This window comes from Sapajus apella, unplaced genomic scaffold (assembly GCF_009761245.1).
Source record: "Sapajus apella isolate SASKATOON/1434 unplaced genomic scaffold, GSC_monkey_1.0 scaffold19, whole genome shotgun sequence".
In the NCBI taxonomy this organism is placed as follows: domain Eukaryota; kingdom Metazoa; phylum Chordata; class Mammalia; order Primates; family Cebidae; genus Sapajus; species Sapajus apella.
The window spans coordinates 20,894,059-20,913,885 of NW_022436959.1; the positions used below are offsets into that span (position 1 = coordinate 20,894,059).

General features: G+C 39.0%; 2 protein-coding genes across 13 annotated transcripts in view; one reads left to right on the forward strand and one right to left on the reverse strand.

The window, feature by feature from the left end:
• LRRC72 (leucine rich repeat containing 72) overlaps positions 1-15,358 on the reverse strand; it is a 160,763-nt gene extending 145,405 nt beyond the window's left edge. Inside the window, exon 1 of the mRNA XM_032286727.1 lies at positions 14,144-15,358. The gene's annotated coding sequence lies outside the window, so the exon portion shown is untranslated. The remainder of the gene's footprint in view (positions 1-14,143) is intronic.
• A 447-nt stretch (positions 15,359-15,805) lies between these two features.
• The window catches only part of CRPPA (CDP-L-ribitol pyrophosphorylase A), a 331,189-nt gene continuing 327,167 nt past the window's right edge, over positions 15,806-19,827 (forward strand). For all 12 annotated transcript variants that reach the window (XR_004271443.1, XR_004271445.1, XR_004271444.1 and 9 more), the window contains exon 1: positions 15,806-16,120. Coding sequence is in view for 9 of the 12 variants with exons in the window: in XM_032286714.1 (XP_032142605.1) it covers positions 15,864-16,120 (257 nt within the window). In the remaining 3 variants the exon portion in view is untranslated. The remainder of the gene's footprint in view (positions 16,121-19,827) is intronic.

The following is a 19,827-nucleotide window of genomic DNA, read 5'->3' on the forward strand; positions in this document are numbered from 1 at the left end:
ATTATCTTGCATATCCTTGAAAGCATGCATATATTTCTTTGGAACTCACAGTTATCATAGGCAATAAATTCTAAACAAGTATTAAAAGGAGGACAGTCAATGTGAGTGGGTATACTTGCAATGATTTCTGGGTTTCTGCTAAGCTATGAGTGAATAATCAGCAATCTAAAAAAATCTGATTTTCAGATTCCAATTATGAAACACTATCATAACACTGGCAAGTTTTCATACTCACTCCTACTAGCCTGTTTCTGGGTCACTTTTCAGCTTTTCTGACAACCTGACCATCAAAAAGCTTGAATGCCAATGATATAAGTGAGAAAATTGTGAACAAATGAATGTCTGCTCCAACAGAAAATATGAGAAATGCTTAGATTTGATTTCATTCATGTGACAATCACACAAAACTCAATTAAAAGGGTTAGCCTTTGTAACTTGGAAAAATTTTGAATTCTCTATTAGCTATTAATATAATTTGCACTGTCACAATAGCTGGGGCGCTCTACAAAAACATTTAATTTCCATTCATGAAGAAGAGATCGCTTCTCCCTCCACAACAAACTGTTTAGTTGAGCGCAATTTTAATTACTTATTTATACTTTGCCCAAACTCCTCCTTCACAAGGAGATATTATGCACTTCAAATTTATGGTAATATTGAAATTCAATTTTTTAGCTGTTAACTCAATGAGTAGTTTTTACCAGAAAGCAAGAGCAAATGTTAATTCATCCTTTTTTAGAAGGATCTAAAGCATGGACACCCCCACTTCCAATCTTCTAAAATTAGTTAACAAGAAGCAAAAAAAATAATACATGAAAGTTCCATTTGAACCCTTGTATGACCCAATTTCTGGAAGCATAATTTACAGTATATCTTTTGAACACAGTAACTCCCGGAATTTTGCAACACAGGGTCCTTGACCTCTAAGTATGTCAGGACAAATTACCAGGGAAATAAAAATACAGTTTTTGTAAGGGATAATGATGTTTTTGTGCTATACTAGGGCTCTTTGAAAAGCTAATTGGATGTTAAGACTTCAGAAAAGCTTTTCCAAAATTAAACAACAACTTTGACTAAAAATTGAGTTACTCTGCAATTTGGGAAAATATTTTATAATGAAGAGAAAGCTCTATTTCAATTTATATTACATTTCTACTGAAGAAAAATTGCAGTGGCTATGTCAGAAAAATTTTGAGAAAATTTTTGAAATAAATATTTTGTAATAATGAAAAATGTTGAAGGTAATAAAATGAGGAAACAAGCATTTTCAGAAAAAATTATTTTATACTTTAGGATGATGATGTAAGAGCCATCATTCAAAATGAAAATAAATCTTAATTTCTAAGGAATATTATAGTTTTTAATGCCTTCTTCAGTTACCTCATCTCATTTCATCCAAGAATGTTTGCTCAAACAGATACTGCTCACTGTTTATTAGAGAATAGTTTATTATAATATTTTGCTAAAAGAGGCTTTAAAGAGGCTGAATATCACTATTGGGAGAAATGAAACTCTGCCCTACCCTTTGGAGACAAGTATAGGTTAGACAGACCTGGGATCATACTTCATCATTTCCTTTGGCGAATCACTAATTTCAGGTTTCACATCTGTAAAAAAGGAGCAAGAATAACCTTTGTATTACAAAGCATTGTGAACTGAAAGAATTATTGATATATACACATAATCATGCACTGTGCCTGACATGTGATACTAGTAATAGGCTAAAGTTATTCAACAAGTCTGTTCACAGAGTAAAAGTAGACCTGTTCCCTGATTCAGCACTCAATTCATTATATCACACTCTGTTCACCTTGATCAATTAAAACTCCTTAAACTAGACCAGGTTTTCCACATTGGTAGATAATCTAGTATGGTGACTATCAACAAAGGTCTTCATTGGATTAAGCACTTCCATAGTCCTGTCTAGTATGCCAATTTAGCATCTGCACCTGTGAAAACCCCACAGATGATTCTCAGCCTCTCTGAGAACTACTAATCTAGCTTATATGACAGCCTTTTATTTCCAAAATCTCTAGCTTATCCGTGTAAAACTACTCTTGTCTTTGTTGCTGTTAAGAATACTTTGCTTCCATTTGCAGTGGAATCAGAGGCCGGAATACAGCATGCAATGGCAAAAGACAAAGTGATATCATGACTCTATCTGACTTATCTGACTCCCCCCCCAATTTGTTGATGGTTCCTTCCATTTCTTCTGGCTGACACATTTACTTATGCTCTTCAGAGGATTTCTAACTAGGGAGAAGTCTCCTATAAAATAGAACTCTTAATTCAGCTCCAGTCCCAAGATATGAAGAAGCCATTGACAGTTCAAATATGGCACCCATGATTTCAAATGAAAGGTCTAACTCAGATAAACAAGTTCATTGAAGTGGGACCCCATGTACACATGACAGAAAATCAGGCAAAATACGTTGTTTTTCTCTTATTATTACAGCCAGTGGGTTATTTATCAAAAACTCATAAGCAGGTGGCTTCTGTTAAAGAAAGGTTGTACATCTCTAGTAGATATTGAGCTTTTTGGCTCCCTTTCTGACATAGTACAGTTTTAATATTCAGAAATTCCTGGTTTGCCCAGTATACAACTGTAGGTAGACAAAAAAAATGTCATTTTGTAGACATTTCTCTCTCTTAAAGTAGATGGCCACAACAACTTCTAATACTCAGCACTTACAAATTCCAGCTTTGAGATAATAAGAGCCACCTTCTAAATTGTTCATTGACTTTTAATGAAATTAATTGCTTTTAATCTCTGTTATTGCAAATATTTCCAAATAAATTAATTGCTTTTAATCTCTGTTATTGGAAATATTTTGTTGACTTGTAAATTAAGATCATCATGTGAAATGGTTTTAATGCTGATTAAAGTAAATTTGATATGCATGAAGTTTAAAATGGCAAAAATTTCAAATATGAAGAAAGTCTCACTGCTACAATTTCTCCTTCTAATAATACAGTGTTAGTCCACACAGTGTAATCCTAAAGAAAGCTTCACTTACAAGTGAGACATAAATGTTGTCACACCTTGAGAATCAGTTCTTTGTATATCACTTGGGATATATAACAACAGGTCTTCAATTCGGAAACAATTTCTTAAACATATACTCTCTTTTCTAATATTTCAACCCTAGCTTGGGATTTTATGATGGCAAAGAAGAGGGCTTTAGACAGTTATTGGTAACTTAAAAGTGAATAGCCTATAGAAATAAATGATTCCAAAGAGCAGATAGGGCCATACAGATCACTCTGAATTTCTTCAACACCTTCCTTTCCTGGGAATAAGGCCAAAGAATAGCCTATTGACTTTTCCGCCCTCCTGTGGCCAGAAATAAATGGAGTCTGTATCTCTTGAGTAGATATTGCTGTGATCTAAAGACAAGTGAATTATTAAAACAGGTGTTTGGTGCCTATTTTAGTGAGGGTTCTCTAGAGAAACAGCACCAATAAGAAGATATATATTTATATAAGGTATTAACTCAGGTGATTATGGAGGCTGAAAAGTCCCAGGGTCTGTTGATTACAAACTAGAAACCCAGGAAAGCTGGTCATGCAGTCTGAAGGTTGGATAGCCAGAGAGCCAATATTGTAGACTCCAGTCTGTGACTGAAGGGCTGAGAATGAGGAGGACCTATGTTAGAAGATTAATTTAAAACTTAAGCTGTCCAACAGCGAGACAATTCAACCTTCTTCCATTTTTTTGTTCTATTCAGGCACTCCACATATCAGATGATGCCCACGATATTGGGGAGGACTATTTGCTTTACTCAGCTCAAAAATTCAAATGTTAATCTCTTCTAGAAACACCCTCACAGAAAGACACCCAGAAATAATGCTTAATCAGCTATCTAAGCATCTCGTGCTAGGTCAGGTTGACACATAAAATTAACCATCTCAGTACCTGTAGAAGATTGTCTGCAAAGATGGCCAACACAGCCATTAATAATTCCTTCATTTCCTGTAAGTGTATGCAATTCCTTTCATGTTGTGCAGCTACTTTTCCTCCTCTTGAATTCTGTCTGGGCTTGTGACTTCCTTTGACCAATAGAATGAGACAGATTTGACACTGTGCTACTACGGGGCATAAAATTTCAGAGGGCTGGCAGAATCTATTTTTTTCTTTTTTAGAAAGCAATCATTATATTAAGAAGATAAGCATATCCTGCTGCAGAAAAATATCATGTGGAAGAGAACTGAGGTGCCCCACGCAACATCCAACACCAAGGACCCAACCTATGAAGTAGTTCATCTTGGATCCTCCTTTACCTTCAGTTGAACTACCTCAGTCAACGCCAAGTGAATGAGAGATGAGCTGTCTCCGTCAGTGCTGCTTAAAATCTGGATCCTACAGGCGCAGTGGCTCATGCCTGCAATCCCAGCACTTCGAGAGGTCAAGGTGAGTGGATAATGAGGTCAGCAGTTCAAGATCAGTCTGATCAACATGGTGAAACCCCATCTCTACTAAAAATACAAAAATTAGCTGTGGTGGAATGCACTTGTAATCCCAGCTACTCAGGAGGCAGAGGCAAGAGACTTGCTTGAACCTGGGAGGCAGAGGTTGCAGTGAGCCACTGCACTCCAGCTTGGGTGACAGAGCGAGACTCAGTATCAAAAAAAAAAAAAAAGATCTGGATCCACAAAACTGTGAGCAATAAGATAGTATTGTTTTAAGCTACTAAGTTTTGGAATGTTTTTTTATACAGCAATATACAATTGAAAAAAGTTAAAAAACATTACATTTTTTATTCTCCATAGCTTAACCTGATTTATCAGTTACAGAGCACATTTACCCTTGATCATCCCCTTAAATGTAAAGAATGAGTCATTTTTAAGATGAGTCTTTCACTGGCTCATGTGTAAAGTATATTTTTTGACTTCTTGCCATTATTCCCAGGCCTTAGAAATTTCCAGAGTTAGAATATCAAGCCTTTAGATGGTTGTCTTAGTACATTTCTGCTGTTATAACAGAGTAGCACAGGCTTGGTAATTTATAAAGAATAGAAGTTTATATGGCTCATCGTTCTGGAGGCTGGGAAGTCCAATAACATGCTAACAGCATCTGGTTGAGTGTTACTGCATGGCAGAAGGACAAAAGGTAGAAGTGAGCACATAAGACAGAAAAGGAATGGGGGCCAAATTTTATTATTTTATCAGGAGCCACTCCCATGATGATGGCATTAATCCATACAAGAGGGCAAAGCCTTCATGACCTAATGACCTTTTAAAGGCCTAACTTCTTAATACTGTTGCAATGGCAATTAAGTTTTCAACACATAATCTTATATATATATATATATATATATATGTATATAAAATTGCACTTTAGGTTCTGGGGTACATGTGCAGAACACATAGGATTGTTGCACAGGTACATACATGTCAGTGTGGTTTGCTGCCTCCATCCCTTGTCACCTATATCTGACATTTCTCCCCATGTTATCCCTCCCCAACCTCCCTACCTCACGCTGTCCCTCCCCTACTCCCCCCCAACAGACCCCAGTGTGTGATGCTTCCCTCCCTGTGTCCATGTGTTCAACACCCGCCTATGAGTGAGAACATAAGGTGTTTGATTTTCTATTCTTGTCAACACATAAACTTTAAGGAACATATTCAAATCATAGCAATTATAGTTCTGATGTTTACTAAAATGGAGATGTCTCAAACAACTATAACTACTTATCCTTGAGAATAAATGAAAAGATTAGATTTTTTTTGAGAGCCAAATTAAGCCGGTACAAGAGGGCCTTAGTGTCATAACATGAGCAAGGTCAGATCTTAGCAGCATTGGCTGATGGGGATGGGAAGTAAGCCAAGGCCAGGCAATAGAGCATCCCAGGGAGAACCAGGCATCAGAAGTCACAAGAATAACAATTAAAGCTACTCAAGGGGTGACATCTTGTTTGTATGTGATTAATCCTTTCACAGCAGTTCTTCAGCTAATTAATCAGAAGAGAGCCCTCTGATGACTCAAGTCTAGTCAGTCAAACTGGGGTTGTGTTTTAACTCATGGTAAAGAGATGTGAAATTCCAAGAAAGGGCCAGTTATAGGATCTGGGTCAATGAGGTCAAGTTTGGGAAAAAGGTTGCAAGTGGTAGGTACACCCCATGAAGAGTAAGGCAGTTCACTAGGCAATCAGACAAATGTAAGATTCAGCTTATTCACCAAATGAAGCTGCCTGTCCTGGTCAGGACTAACAGGGATAAGTTCACAGATGAAAGACACAAGTGAATTCCTCTTCAGCTGAGCTTATGATGACATACCCAATTCAAGATGTAGTGAGGAAAAATAAAAAGACTATAGAAAGGCAAGATGCCAGGAGAACCAAGACAAGCATAATGAAATTTGGTAACTTGCCCAAGACCAGTGTTGGTTAGTTTCATGTATATTTTTATTATCGTACTATAGCAATTAATAACCATATATTTTTATGAAGTTAAGAGAGAATAATTACTAAGGAAGATTTGACAAAGGGGGAGTTTCTGGTTTTCTCTTTAGTCACTTGTCAACATCTTGAATTGTTTCAAGGATAAATGGTACGAGAGGTGAAAAGACATTAAGAAGTTGGGGTGAGAAGGGTCTGTACAAACTTAAAACTAATTTTTTCTTTTGTGAATAGTTTCAAGCACTCTAATTTTTCTGAAGAGTACATGTAAATTGTTCTTTATTGATTTATGTTTATATTCAACAGTAAGTTTAACATTCTTCCATTTATTCATTTATTCTTTCATTTATGTCTTAAGCCAATTAGCGGTAGCAGTGGTCACAAAAGAAAGTACTTAATTTCTATTTAATTTATTTCTATTCATGTACAGTGGAAACAACACAGTGACTTCATTTATTCTTCTTTGCAATCTGCTGCAAGTTGCTTCTACATGAAAATATTGTCCTTTTGTCACCACTAAGTACCTCTTGTCCAAAACACTGTTGTTTATTGCTCTCCTAAGTAGATTATACAGCATCTTCCCAAACTCTGTATGTTCTTTTCTTCTTCTTCTTCTTTTTCTTGGGGGAGGAGGGAAGGTCTATCCCAGTGAGTGCTCCATGCTCGAGAGCGATGAAACACTCTTTTTGCAAAAATTAAAACCTTGTTTATATCCTTATATCCTTTGGACATCACTGAAGAGACTATATTATTATGTGAAAAGACATCCCAGTCTTCTCTCTCTGCCTTCTCCATGTTACCCCTTGTGCTTCTACCCTACCATAGTCCCTTTCAATCTGTTTAAGATAAAGATGTGGCGCCCTCATGGGTAAAGGCACTATAAGGCAATGATGTATGAAATTCAGACTCTATTGGACAGCTCACTTTCTGTATTTACTCTGTGCTTGTCAAGGTAATGATGGTGGTGGTTGTGGTCACAATGCACAATATTCGCATTCTCTTTCTCTTAGCCCTCACATCAAAGATATCACTTTAAATTCCCTGAGACCATTTTTATCTTAAAGCCTTTTTTTTTTCTTCTTTAAATCTTCTTTTACCAATGAGTAAAGGTTAAAGTGCATATAAATAGCTTTTGTCAATTACTTTCTTGGAGAAATGACAAATCTTCCTTTTCTAGCCATTGCTCTTTTATGATTCCATATGTTCCTCCCTTCCACAGATTAAAGCTGGCCACCAGCATTTCTAGACTGGTGATTTGTTTCCTAAACAAAACTTTCCAAGATATTATCTCTGTCACATTGTCCCTTGTGCAAGGGGTCATTCCCCTTTTTTGGTTTCTGGAGTAATGTGGCATCCTCAATTGAATTGCATGCATTAGTTCCATGCTCGGAGCAGTTTCAAGCAACAATTTCTATTCTATTTAAGCTGTGGTCAAGGATACTGCCTTTGATGGTTTTCAGAGTTGATATTGTGTTTTTAAATGACAGCTTTTACAAGGCAAAATGAATTCTCAGCACACACAGACACACAAAATGACAGTTTGTAAAAATACCAGGGGATGATCTGGTTTTCTATTTCTCTTCTATGATTCTTTTCTGGTACTTAAATATTATTTCCTTGTGTTTACCTTCTTACAATTTAACAAGGAAATGAAACAGTTTAATAATTTTCTTATGCAATTTTTTTTTTTTTTTTTTTTCTGAGACGGAGTTTCACTCTTGTTACCCAGGCTGGAGTGCAATGGCGCGATCTCGGCTCATCGCAACCTCCGCCTCCTGGGTTCAGGCAATTCTCCTGCCTCAGCCTCCTGAGTAGCTGGGATTACAGGCACGCACCACCATGCCCAGCTAATTTTTTGTATTTTTAGTAGAGACGGGGTTTCACCATGTTGACCAGGATGGTCTCGATCTCTTGACTTCGTGATCCACCCGCCTCGGCCTCCCAAAGTGCTGGGATTACAGGCTTGAGCCACCGCGCCCGGCCTTCTTATGCAATTTTTAAATAAATTTCTTATGCAATTTTTATATAGTATTTTTATATATTACATGCATTTTTCCTTGGACACTGAAATTAAATGTATTGAACATAAAATGAGTTGGGGTATAATTCTTTTAAATTCAGTGTTTATTTCAGTCTGGCTTACACCTGCATTGAAATCATCTATGGAGGTGTATTAAAAATCAGAATTCTGGGCCTACTTAGAGGTATTAAATCAAAATTTCTGTCAGTAGGTGCCAGGAATATATTTTCTAAGATTATTACATAATATATAGTATGTAAATTATTTTGTAAAAAATATATAAAAATACTACCTCAAAACCATTGCTCCCAGGTGCTTCTTATGAAAAGTTAAACTTTAATATGATTAATTCAGTTCTAAGGTTAAATATTCACCATTGCTTTCCTTTTTAGTGATTCAGGAAAAGCAGAGTGGATGGTAGAGACAACTGACAATAACTTTGCAAGAAATATTACGACAATAAAAGATAATAATGATGTTGTCATGTGGTGTTGTTTAGTCTGCATTATCTGCAGAAAGACCTCAATTCTGAGCACCACCTTTCTTATGTATAAAAATGAGTTAAATGTCAGAGGTTAATAGACTGTACCATTCACATAAGATACACAATGGCAAAACAGAAATTAGAATTCATAGGCTGCCAGAAATGATTGGGCTGGCCCATGGTAGAATATTAATTTATTTCTTCTGGCTCTGATTTCAATGGAGGTAAAGGATGAACCATTAAGCTGTTCATTTGCACTAATGAGAAACACCCCAACTAATCTCTAGAAGTAGCTGGGGAGGAGGGTAATGACTGGCAGAGCTAATTATATTTGAGATAATACTAAAAAAAAATTAACCCACTGGGACCTAAGATTTTCTAATAAAGGAAATCTCCAAGACAAGTATTCCAGAGAGGTGTACTAACATGTAAAGACAAACAAACAAACAAAAAAGCAAGTTTTACATATTTCAGATATAAAGATGAGAGCCACTTCCATTTAATGTGCACTTCTGTGCATATTAAAAAGTAGACAATGGCAGGAACTAATAAGTGATCATAGCAGTGCTGTAGGATCCAAGGTTAATACAAAAAAGTCAAACATTTTCCATATACCAGTAATGAACAAGTGGAATTTGAAATTAAAAACATAATATTATTTACATTAACCCCACCCAAAATGAAATCCTGAGGTATAAATTTAAGAAAATATGTACAAGATACATATGAGAAAAAGTAAAAAACTGATTAAAGACATGACAAAAAAACTAAGTAAAGATGTTCTGTGTTTGTGGGTAGGAAGACTCAATATTGCCAAGATGTCAGTTCTTCAGAAATTGATCTATAAATTCAATGCCCAATCAAAATAGCAAGTTATTTTGTGGATAGTGATAAACTGCTTTTAAAGTTTATGTGGACAAGCAAAAGTCCCAGAATAGCCAACACGATACTGAAGAAGAACAAAGTTGGAAGACAAACACTATTGGACTTCAAGACATATAAAAAGCTACAGTGATCAGGACAGTGTGGTATTGATGAAAGGATGTAGAAATGAATCAATGGAACATTATAAAGAAACTAGAATTAGACTCAAATAATATGGTCAACTGATCTTTGACAAAGGAACAAAGGCAATACAATAAAGTGAAGATAGTCTTTTCAACAAATGTTGCTACAACAACTGCATATCTACATGTAAAAAAAAAAAAAAAAAGAATCCAGACAAAACTTATACCCTTCACAAAATTAACTCAAAACTCACTGACCTAAATGAATCACAGACAATAAAAAACAAACAAACAAAAAACCCACAAAACTATAAAACTCCTAAGAGATAGCATAGGAGAAAATCTAGGTGATGATGAAAAACAATAAGCTGGACTTCATTGACATTTAAAATTTCTGCTCTGCAAAAGACACTTGTTGAGAACAAAAAGACAAGCCACAGACTGGGAGAAAATATTTGCCAAATAAATATTAGATAAAAAATGGTTCTCCAAAATATGCGAAGAATTCTCAAAACGGAACAATGAAAACACAAATGACCCAACTAAAAAGCGGGACGAAGACTCTGACATCTCACCAAATATGATACACATGGCAAGTACTCATATATGAACAATGCTTAACATCATGTGTCATCAAATAAATATAAATTAAATCAACACTGAGATACCACTGTACACCTATTAGAATGGCCAGATCCAGAACACTGACACACCAAATGCTGGTAAGGATGTGAAGCAACAGATACTCTCATTCATTCTTGGTGGGAATGCAAAATGGTATCGCTACTTTGGCGGAAAGTTTGGCTGTTTTTTACAAAACTAAGCATACTTTTCCTCATACAATTCAGCAATTTTTTCGTTGATATTTACCCAAAGGAATTGAAAATTTTAGTCCACATAAAAGCCTGCACAGAGGAACAGAAAACCAAACACAGTATGTTCATTGTAAGTGGGAGCTGAATAATGAGAAAACATGGACACAGGGAGGGGAGCCATATGGGGACCTGCAGGGAGATGGGGAGTAGGGAGGGAGAGCCTTAGGAAAAATAGCTAATGCTTGCTGAGCTTAGTACCTAAGTGAAGGTTTGATAGGTACAGCAAACCACCGTGGAACAAGTTTACCTCGGTAACAAATCTGCACATCCTGCACATGTACCCCAGAACTTAAAAACTGAAACAAAACAAAACCTGCACAGAGATGTTTACTACAGGTTAATCATAATTGCAAGAACTTAGAAGGAATCAAAATATCTTTAAATAGGTATGTTACCGGAGTAGTGATGAAAGTTCAGTTGGATTGCTTGCTTCCCACACCAGGGGTTGAAGAAGGGCCACCTGGATGAAAACCGGAAGTCCTACCCGCTAGTCCACCACGGAAGCAATAGCTAGGCTGCTAGGTTCTTGGCCTTCCTAACATCAAGAATGGGGAAAGGAGCGCTAAAGGCCGGGTGAACTTGCTGTTAAAATTAAATTTGTGGACCCAAAGAGTAGTGGAAGTGGAGTTTATTAGGCAGAGTGAAAGAACAGCTCCCACGCTTTCGTGGGAGGGGATGCGGAAAGGAATCCATTCAGGCAGGAGTGACTGGAGTTTTAACTCTTGAGTTATTCCCTCCCCTTTTATGTTCTCATCTAATGAGAGGAGTTCTTTCAAACCTCCTGTGGATTGATCGGTGTTTGATACTGTTACTGGATTGGCTACTTGTTTTATAACGTTGAGTCACAGAGCCCCTTCCACCGAAGAGGCTACCTGGGCTGTGAGCTGGAAACAAAGAGCTCTACCTGGCCCGCAGGCGGGAAACTGAACAAAGAGCCCTAGCCATCTGAAGCTGGAAAACCGGAGAGCCCAGGAAGTTCCTCTAAAACAATCCCACAGGTGAATAGATAAACATACCATGGTACATCCAGAAGAAAAAAAAACTCAGTGCTAAAGAGAAACAAGGTGTTGAGCCATGAAAATAGATGGAGAAAACTTAAATGCATATTACCAAGTGAAAGAAGCCAATCTGAAAAGAATATTGTATGGTTCCAACTATATGATGTTGTGGAAAAGGCAAAAGCATGGAGACAGTAAAAAGATAAGTGGCTGCCAGAGTTTGGGCAGGGATTAGGGGAAACGAAGGCATGAATATGAATAGGCAGAGCATAGAGGATTTTAAGGCAGTGAAATTACTCTGCATGACACTGTAATGGTGGATACACATCATTGTAAATTTATTAACCCCACAGAATGAATGTACACCACCAAGTGTGAACCCTAATGTAAACTATCGACTGTGGGTTATAATGATGTGTCACTGTAGGTTCATCAGTTGTAAGCAATGTACCACTCTGGTGAGAGATGTTAACAGTGTGGGAGGCTCTGTATGTGTGGGGGTAGGGAGCATATGGGAAATTTCTGTACCTTTCTCTCAATTTTGCTGCGAACCTAAAACTAGTCTTAAGAAGAGTCTACTTTAAAAAAATTAAAGGCATGCCAAAGGCAGGTTGTGAAATTGTGGTATACATTACAAAGTTATGCTTTAAACATTTATAACACATTTTCAAATTCACAGGACAAGGGATTTATTTTAAAAGTCATAATACTGGGGCTCTAGTAACAGGACATAAAGTTGAATGAACAGTGCCTTTTTTTTTTTTCAATCATATCACTGTATTTCTAACTACATATAACTTTGTTTGGAGATTATAGTCCAAATAAGAATATTCCTCAGTGTGAAACCTATATTAGTTTCTTTTTGCTGTTATAACAAATAACCACAGACTTACCAGCTTAAAACAACTCAAGTAGATTATCTTATAGTTCTAGATGTTAGAAATATGAAAATGGGATGGCAGGGCTATATTCTCCTGTAAGCTCTAACAGAAAAGCTTGCTTCTTTGCCCTTTCCAGCTTCTCAAGGTTGCCCACATTTCCATTGCTGTCTGCTCTCTGATGGCTGCTTCCATCCTCATGCCTCCTTCTCTGACTCTGAACTCTTTTATAAAGATGCCAGAGATTGTATAGGGCCCACCTGGATAATCCAGGGTGCTCTCCTCCATCTCGAGATCTTTAACTTAGTCATATCTGCAATGTCTCTTTAGCAGTGTAAGATAACATATTCATAGGTTCTGGAGATAAGAACATGGGCATCTTTGGAGAACCATTATTTTGTCTATCGTGGAAGCTCAAAACAAAAACCCCTCCAAGAACTTCCCACTCTGCATGCTCTGCTTCATAATTCAGTTGGGATTTATCTTTTCTAAACTCTTCAAGTGATACTTCAGAATGGTTATTACCAATGGTTACCAGAGGATTTCACGTTTCAGGGTATGTACTTTCACATGCCTGACGCAGAGAAGATATTATCATGATATGGCTGCTATAACTCAGTATTAAGTAACGAGAAAGCTACATCTGTTACCCAAAGTACACATAACATGGAACTGATTATATTTATATAAAAAGGAGACAGAGAAAAATGTTGCTTCATACTTAATATATAAATGAATACTATAGTCTGCCCTTTTTCACTGCAAGTTGATCTGCTAGACATATATACAGTATGTTAGATCTAAGGATCTAAGGATTCATGTAAGATCTAAATTGATATACTTACTCTAAGAACAAAACTAAATAAGATTCTAGTTAAAATTTGCCAATGTTTAATTATATAAAATTATTCTATAGCAATTAGTATAACAAGAGCTGTATTACTATACTTTGCTTAAGATTAAGAAAGAAAAGCTTTATAACAACTCCACCTTTAGATTAAACAGTTTTAAAGATCAACACTAATAGAAATACTAATATGAAGTACCTTCCTGCTCTCAGACTCATTCATTTGTCTACCCAGTTAGTCAACAGATATTTATTAAATGTCTGATACAGGTGTGGTAGTGATGCTATGAAGTCAAGTATTGTGCCAAACTTGTTTAATACAGTTGCTGCCTAGGCATCCATTTTTAGGCCTGATATAAGCTGTTTGAAACCCAGTTGTATGCCATCACCTGAGGCCTACTTAAAACTTCCCCTCCCTGTGATATAGAACACTTGTTCCTCATTCCACGACCAAAGCCCCAACACATCCCACAGCTGCTAACCATGATAAAACCCAGTGGTCGACACCAGAGTCAAGTTCCCCCTTTGCTGGTGTTTTCTTTAAACTAGTCAATCCACAAACCCCTCTGGAAAGCCTCAGGGATAAAGGTTTTGGGCCTCAACTTAGCCCCACCAGTCCTCTCTCTTCCTTCGCACCTGCTGGTTGGGTGTCCCGTTATCTCCAGACTTCCCATCAGGCTTATTCTCTGGCGAATCTGTAAGTAATAAAATATGCCTGTTATTTCACAAGTTTTGTGTGTTACCTCCTTTAGCATCTCATCTGCACACCAGAACCTAGGTTTCCTCTTTGGGTCTGGGCTTTCCTGAAGAATGGCTATTCTGGCTTAAGTCACTCTCAAAGAGAGAGACCTCAAGATCAAATTAGAAAGAACAGCAATAAAAATGACAAGGAAGTATATTATGGCACCCACTTTTCAGCTAAGAGTTAACACAGGACCTAAATGCTAATTATAATAAAAGTAACAAAAGTGAAAGAATGCCTTCAATAAGACTAAACAAAAAGCAGAAAACATCATTTTGTATGCTCTCAACTGAGAAAATGGGTAAAAATAAAAATTGTAATAAATCCTATAACTGGATATTTCCAGTGTTTAAAAGGTTATTTTTTATGAATCATAAACCACTGCATTAAGACTATGAATTACTGATGATTATACACTTTAATGTTTATTAATCTATTTAATCAGCAATTCACTCAAATATTAAGTTTCTGTTACATTCCATGAGCTGGGAACACAAAACCCAAGCCAAAAAAAAAAAAAAAAAGAGTTACTACTTTCATGAAGTTTACATTTCAGGGACCTAATGCAATAGTGCTCTCCTTCTCCAAATTCTTCACTATATTTTAATGGTAAACCTCACCAGCAACAACAGTACTAAGTAAGGTAAGATATGCTTTAGGCCTGAAATTATTCACCTTCAGCCTACTTCTGTATGAGGACCTTGGGGCCGCTCTGCTGTTAGTTTTGCAATCTTACATAAATTAACCATTTTAACCTGGTTCTCCATTTGTAAAAAGGGAATTGGCAATAGTTGAGTTCTTCTGGGGATTAAATGACATCAGGTGTATCGATTGTTCAGCAATTAGTATTGCTTTGACCCTGTGGTTCCAAAACGTGCACGCTCATCAGATTCACCTGAGGATCTTTGAAAACATTCCAAAGCCCGGGGCACACCAGACCAGTTAAATCCCAATCTCTGAGGGTGAAACACAGACGCCAGGACATGATCCCCAGGTGGTTCCAACGTGCAGACAATTTTGAGAGCCACCAGTTTGGGTTATTGATGTGCCACACTAACATTTCCTAATCGATCTGTCTTTACCCGGGGTAGAACCAGGAAGCCTCTAGAGCTTAATGAAATTCAGATAATTGAGGTGCATATGCACCCTACCTCCCATTCTGTGAATCCCAATTTCTTCCAAAAGTTTAAAGTCGGAAGGGATGGGATGGAGGCCTGAGCTCTCCTGCAAACTCATTCAAGGCCCTTAAGTATCTGCGATCTTTACATTTGTAGTGCGTGCTGACAGTTCCACCTGTGGCGATAGCTGGGCCTGCCCGGGGGAAGCGCAGGGCGGGCAAGTCGTCCCTCCCGGAGGCGCTGGGCCCGGGTGAGGAGCCCGTAGCTGCGCAGCGAAGGCAGAGCGGCAGCCTCAGATGCTGCCGCGGCTGTCGGAAACGTCCCCTTCGGGGTAGCAACACCCGGGCCGGGGCGGCTCAGGGGGGCGCCTTCGTCTTCCGCCCTCTGAGACTCTCTCGGTGGTCTGCTCTTCACTCCGCGACCCCGGCCGAGGGTGGGAGCAGCGTGGGGTCGCATCGGCCCGGGGCTAGTGTGGCCCGCCGCTCAGCCTGCAGCCATGGAACCCGGGCCGCCGGGCAGCTCCAGGCCCACGGAGCCGGGTCCTTGCCTGAGCAGTCAGCAAGGCGCGGACCAAGCGGCTTCCGCCTCACTGCAGAGCGCGGCTGGGGCCCAGCCCGGACGCCACTCGCTCGCGGTGGCTGCGGTGTTGCCGGCGGGGGGGTGCGGAGAGAGGATGGGTGTCCCCACCCCGAAGCAATTCTGCCCCATCCTGGAAAGGCCGCTCATCAGCTACACCCTGCAGGCCCTGGAGAGGTAAGTGGCGCTGGGTACGCCCCGCGGTTCCCTGCGGCCCGGCCTCCCGCTCCCCGCCCTGCCGGTGCTCTCGCGCCGGCGTCTTCACCTCAGGGACTGCCGGGCCGCCCTCAGTTATTCAAGCTTGAGCTCTGTTCCCTCCGGCATTTCAGAGATGGGACGCTCTGGCCTTTAACAGACAGGCAAAGCTGCAGCTGCCCCACCGAGCCCTTTACATGCCCAGGCAAATGAGGTGGTGGGGAAGGCCCGGCGTGTGGCACGGGATTGGAGAGTGCATGGGTTGGGAATAAGCGACTTGGAGTTCTAACTGGGGCCTGAGGAAGAAGCTGTCGGGATAGTCTCGCTGTCCTGGGCTCTGCATCTGCGCATGCGTGGATTGAGTAGTACGGGCACGCTTAGTTTCCAGGGTGTGTTTTCCTTGTGTGTGTTTTTTTAAATTTACCGAGCACCTTCCATGAGACCAACTGCGCTAATTACTAGGTGCTGCAGGAGGGGAGAGGAGCAGAACTTAGCAACCTTTCAAGGGTGGATAGGGATGTAAGCCTCAATTTAAGATACACCTCCTTTATCTTAGAAGAGGCACTGAAGTTAACTAGTTGGGGAAATAAAGGAAACAGAGGGAATGGGAAAAGGAGGAATAGGGGAACAGCAGTGAGGAGCTGAGGAAGTGAAATGGAGGCGTACGTTATAATACTTATCTTACTTTGTTTTTAGCACTGAGTAATAAGGTGGAGCTTGGGGCGGGGGTGCTGAGGTGGGAAGCAGCGTCATTACAGATATTCATAGTTTTGCTAAGGTGTTTGAGCTTCTCTGAAGCCTGGGGCGTTGTAGTTTGTGAAGCTTAGAATTGAAGCGAATCGTTTTTATTTCAAGATAGATGTCATCCTTCAGCATACATAGCCTGTGCAGGAGGTTTTGAAAACCGAGCTAGTGATATTCTAGTCCAAGGGGAGTGGCACGATCTCCAGAAAGGAGCCCCTCGCAAATCCTCACGTACGCTCAAAAGCCAAAATGCTCAAGTTGTTTTTTAACTGCCCCGCAGGTTCACCTTGCTCCTTCCTAGACAGAGTCGATTTATCAAAACAGGGGAATTGCAATGGAGAAAAAGTAATTCACGCAGTCTGCTGTGCGGGACGCTGGAGTTTTATTATTACTCACATCGGTCTCTATTATTACTCAAAAAATTAGTCAAATCGAGCATTTCGGGATCGGAGTTTTTAAAGATAATTTGGCGGGTAGGGGATTGGAAAGTGGGGAGTGCTAATTGTTTAGGTTGGAGATGGACTCAGGCGGGGTGTAAGTGAGGTTTTCTTGCTGTCTTCGGTTCCTGGGTGAGATTGCAGAACTGGATGAGACAGATTACCAGTCTGACTGGTGTCAGCTGATGCATGGAAAGAAAGGTCTGTAAAATATCTCAAGCACTGACCTTAGATTTTACAATAGTGATGTTATCCCCAGGAGCAATTTGGAGAGGTTCAGACTCTTGGAGCCAGAGGCTGCATGACTTCTAAACCGTAATTTCTAATCTTGTAGCGAATTTGTTAGTCTTACCAAGGCAGAGCGATCCCCAGGCAAGAAGGGTTTTTTTTTTTTTTTTTTTTTTTTTTCAGGAAAGGATTATTATCACTTTTGTTTCAGAGTCAAACCATAAACTAAATTCCTTCCCAAGGTTAGTTAGGCCTACACCAAGGAATGAACAAGAACAGCTTAATGGGTAGAAGCAAGATGGAGTCGGTTAGGTCTGACCTTTCACAGTCCTAATTTCCTCAGTTATAATTTTCACAAAGGCGGATTAAGGGTCTCATATTATTTTACTTTCTGAATATTGGCATTTGGAAAATGGAAGTGTAAAACGCCATAATCACCGATGATTTGTGTAATCGGCCCAATGATTACATCTGAAACTCAAAATTTGAAATGATTCTAGTTGCTAACTTCTTTCAGTTTTTCTGGGCGGTGGAGGGAGGGGTCTCTGAAACCATTCCACGAACCACTTACCTAAAATATTCAGTGCCATGAACATTGTGACAACATAGCTCATATATGCAGACATTTCCATGGGACACAGTGGCCATCAGGATCTTTATTTGCTTGGTAATTAGCTATAGGGGATTATAGTCATGTCTACACTGGACTTTTGTCCCATGGAGAAAACTTTTGCATTAAATTGAATTTTTTGCATCTTCTGAGGCAGCCTAAGATAGGCGGACACTAAACATCTTACTGATACGGTTTGGCAATCCCCATAATCCTGTGTGTCAAGGGAGAGATGAGTTGGAGGTAATTGAATCATGGGACAGGTAGAGATCAGGTGGAGGTAACTGAATCATGGAGCAGAGATCAGGTGTGGGTAATTGAATTGTGGGGGTGGTTTGCCCAATGCTGTGCTGTTGATAATGAGGTCTCACAGATGTGGCACTTGTATAAGTTTTTGGTAGTTCCTTCTGTGTTCATTCTCTCTCCTGTTACCTTGTGAAGAAGGTACTTTGCTTTTCCTTCACTTTACACCATGATTGTAAGTTTCCTGAGGCCTCCCCAGCCATGCTGAACTATGAGTAAATTAAATCTTTTTCCTTTATAAATTACTCAATCTTGGGCAGTTCTTTATAGCAGTGTGAAAACGGACTAACATACCCACTTTTAAGGCAAAAGAATGTTTGGAAAGGCCTTGTTAATGGAAAATAAAAAACTGCTTGTCTTCCACTTTCACTTAATAACAGCAGTCATAAAATCCTAATAGCGATAGTAATTCATCAAAATTTCCATTCTGAAACACTTCATGGCTCATTTTTATCACTATTATGTCTGAAGAACTAACGGAACATGATTATACGTTGGGTATATCCTAGTAAGTCCTTGGAAAGCTTCCTTTATAGCAGTGTGTGGGTGGCCATTTGCCAAGGGAAAGCCCTTATCTCCTTCTGTAAAAGATCAACCCTACAGACTATCGTTTTCTTAGGGTATGGTGCCAAAAGTCCTCAGTCACTTCATTAAAAAAGATAATTTATACAAATTCAAATAAGGAAAAGGACATAGAAGTATAAAATGTCTTATAAGACTACTTTTTTTTGCTCCGTTGAGAAATTATGCATGCTTTTTACTTATTAAAGAAACTGCAGTTCTCATTGTCCCAAATAAGAAAATTAATTGGGTGTCACCACTGTCAATCATCTAGGTAATTCTGAGAGAATGTCATTTCTTGTTTTTCAAGAGCTGTATGTGATGCTCAAAAGTTTTTTTTCATCAACTTCTATTTTAGATTCAGAGGGTATGTATAGATTTATTACTTGGGTATATCTTGTGATGCTTATGTTTACGGTATGATTGATCCCATCACCCAGGTAATGAGTGTAATACTGAATAGTTTTTCAAGCTTTGCCCTCTATATAATATTCTCCAATGTCTGTTGTTGACATCTTTATGTTCATGAGTACCCATTGTTGAGATCCATCTTGTGAGAACATGTATTTGGTTTTCTGTTCCTCTGTTAATTTGCTTAGAATAACAGCCTCCAGCTGCCTCCATGTTGCTGCAAAGAACTTGATTTTCTTCTTTTTATGGCTACATGGTGTTCAATAGTGTATATGTACTACATTTTCTTTATCCAGTTCATCATTGATAGGTTCCTAGGTTGATTCCATGTGTTTGCTGTTGTGAATAGCGCTGTGATGAACATGGTGCATGTATCTTTTTGGTGGAAACATTTG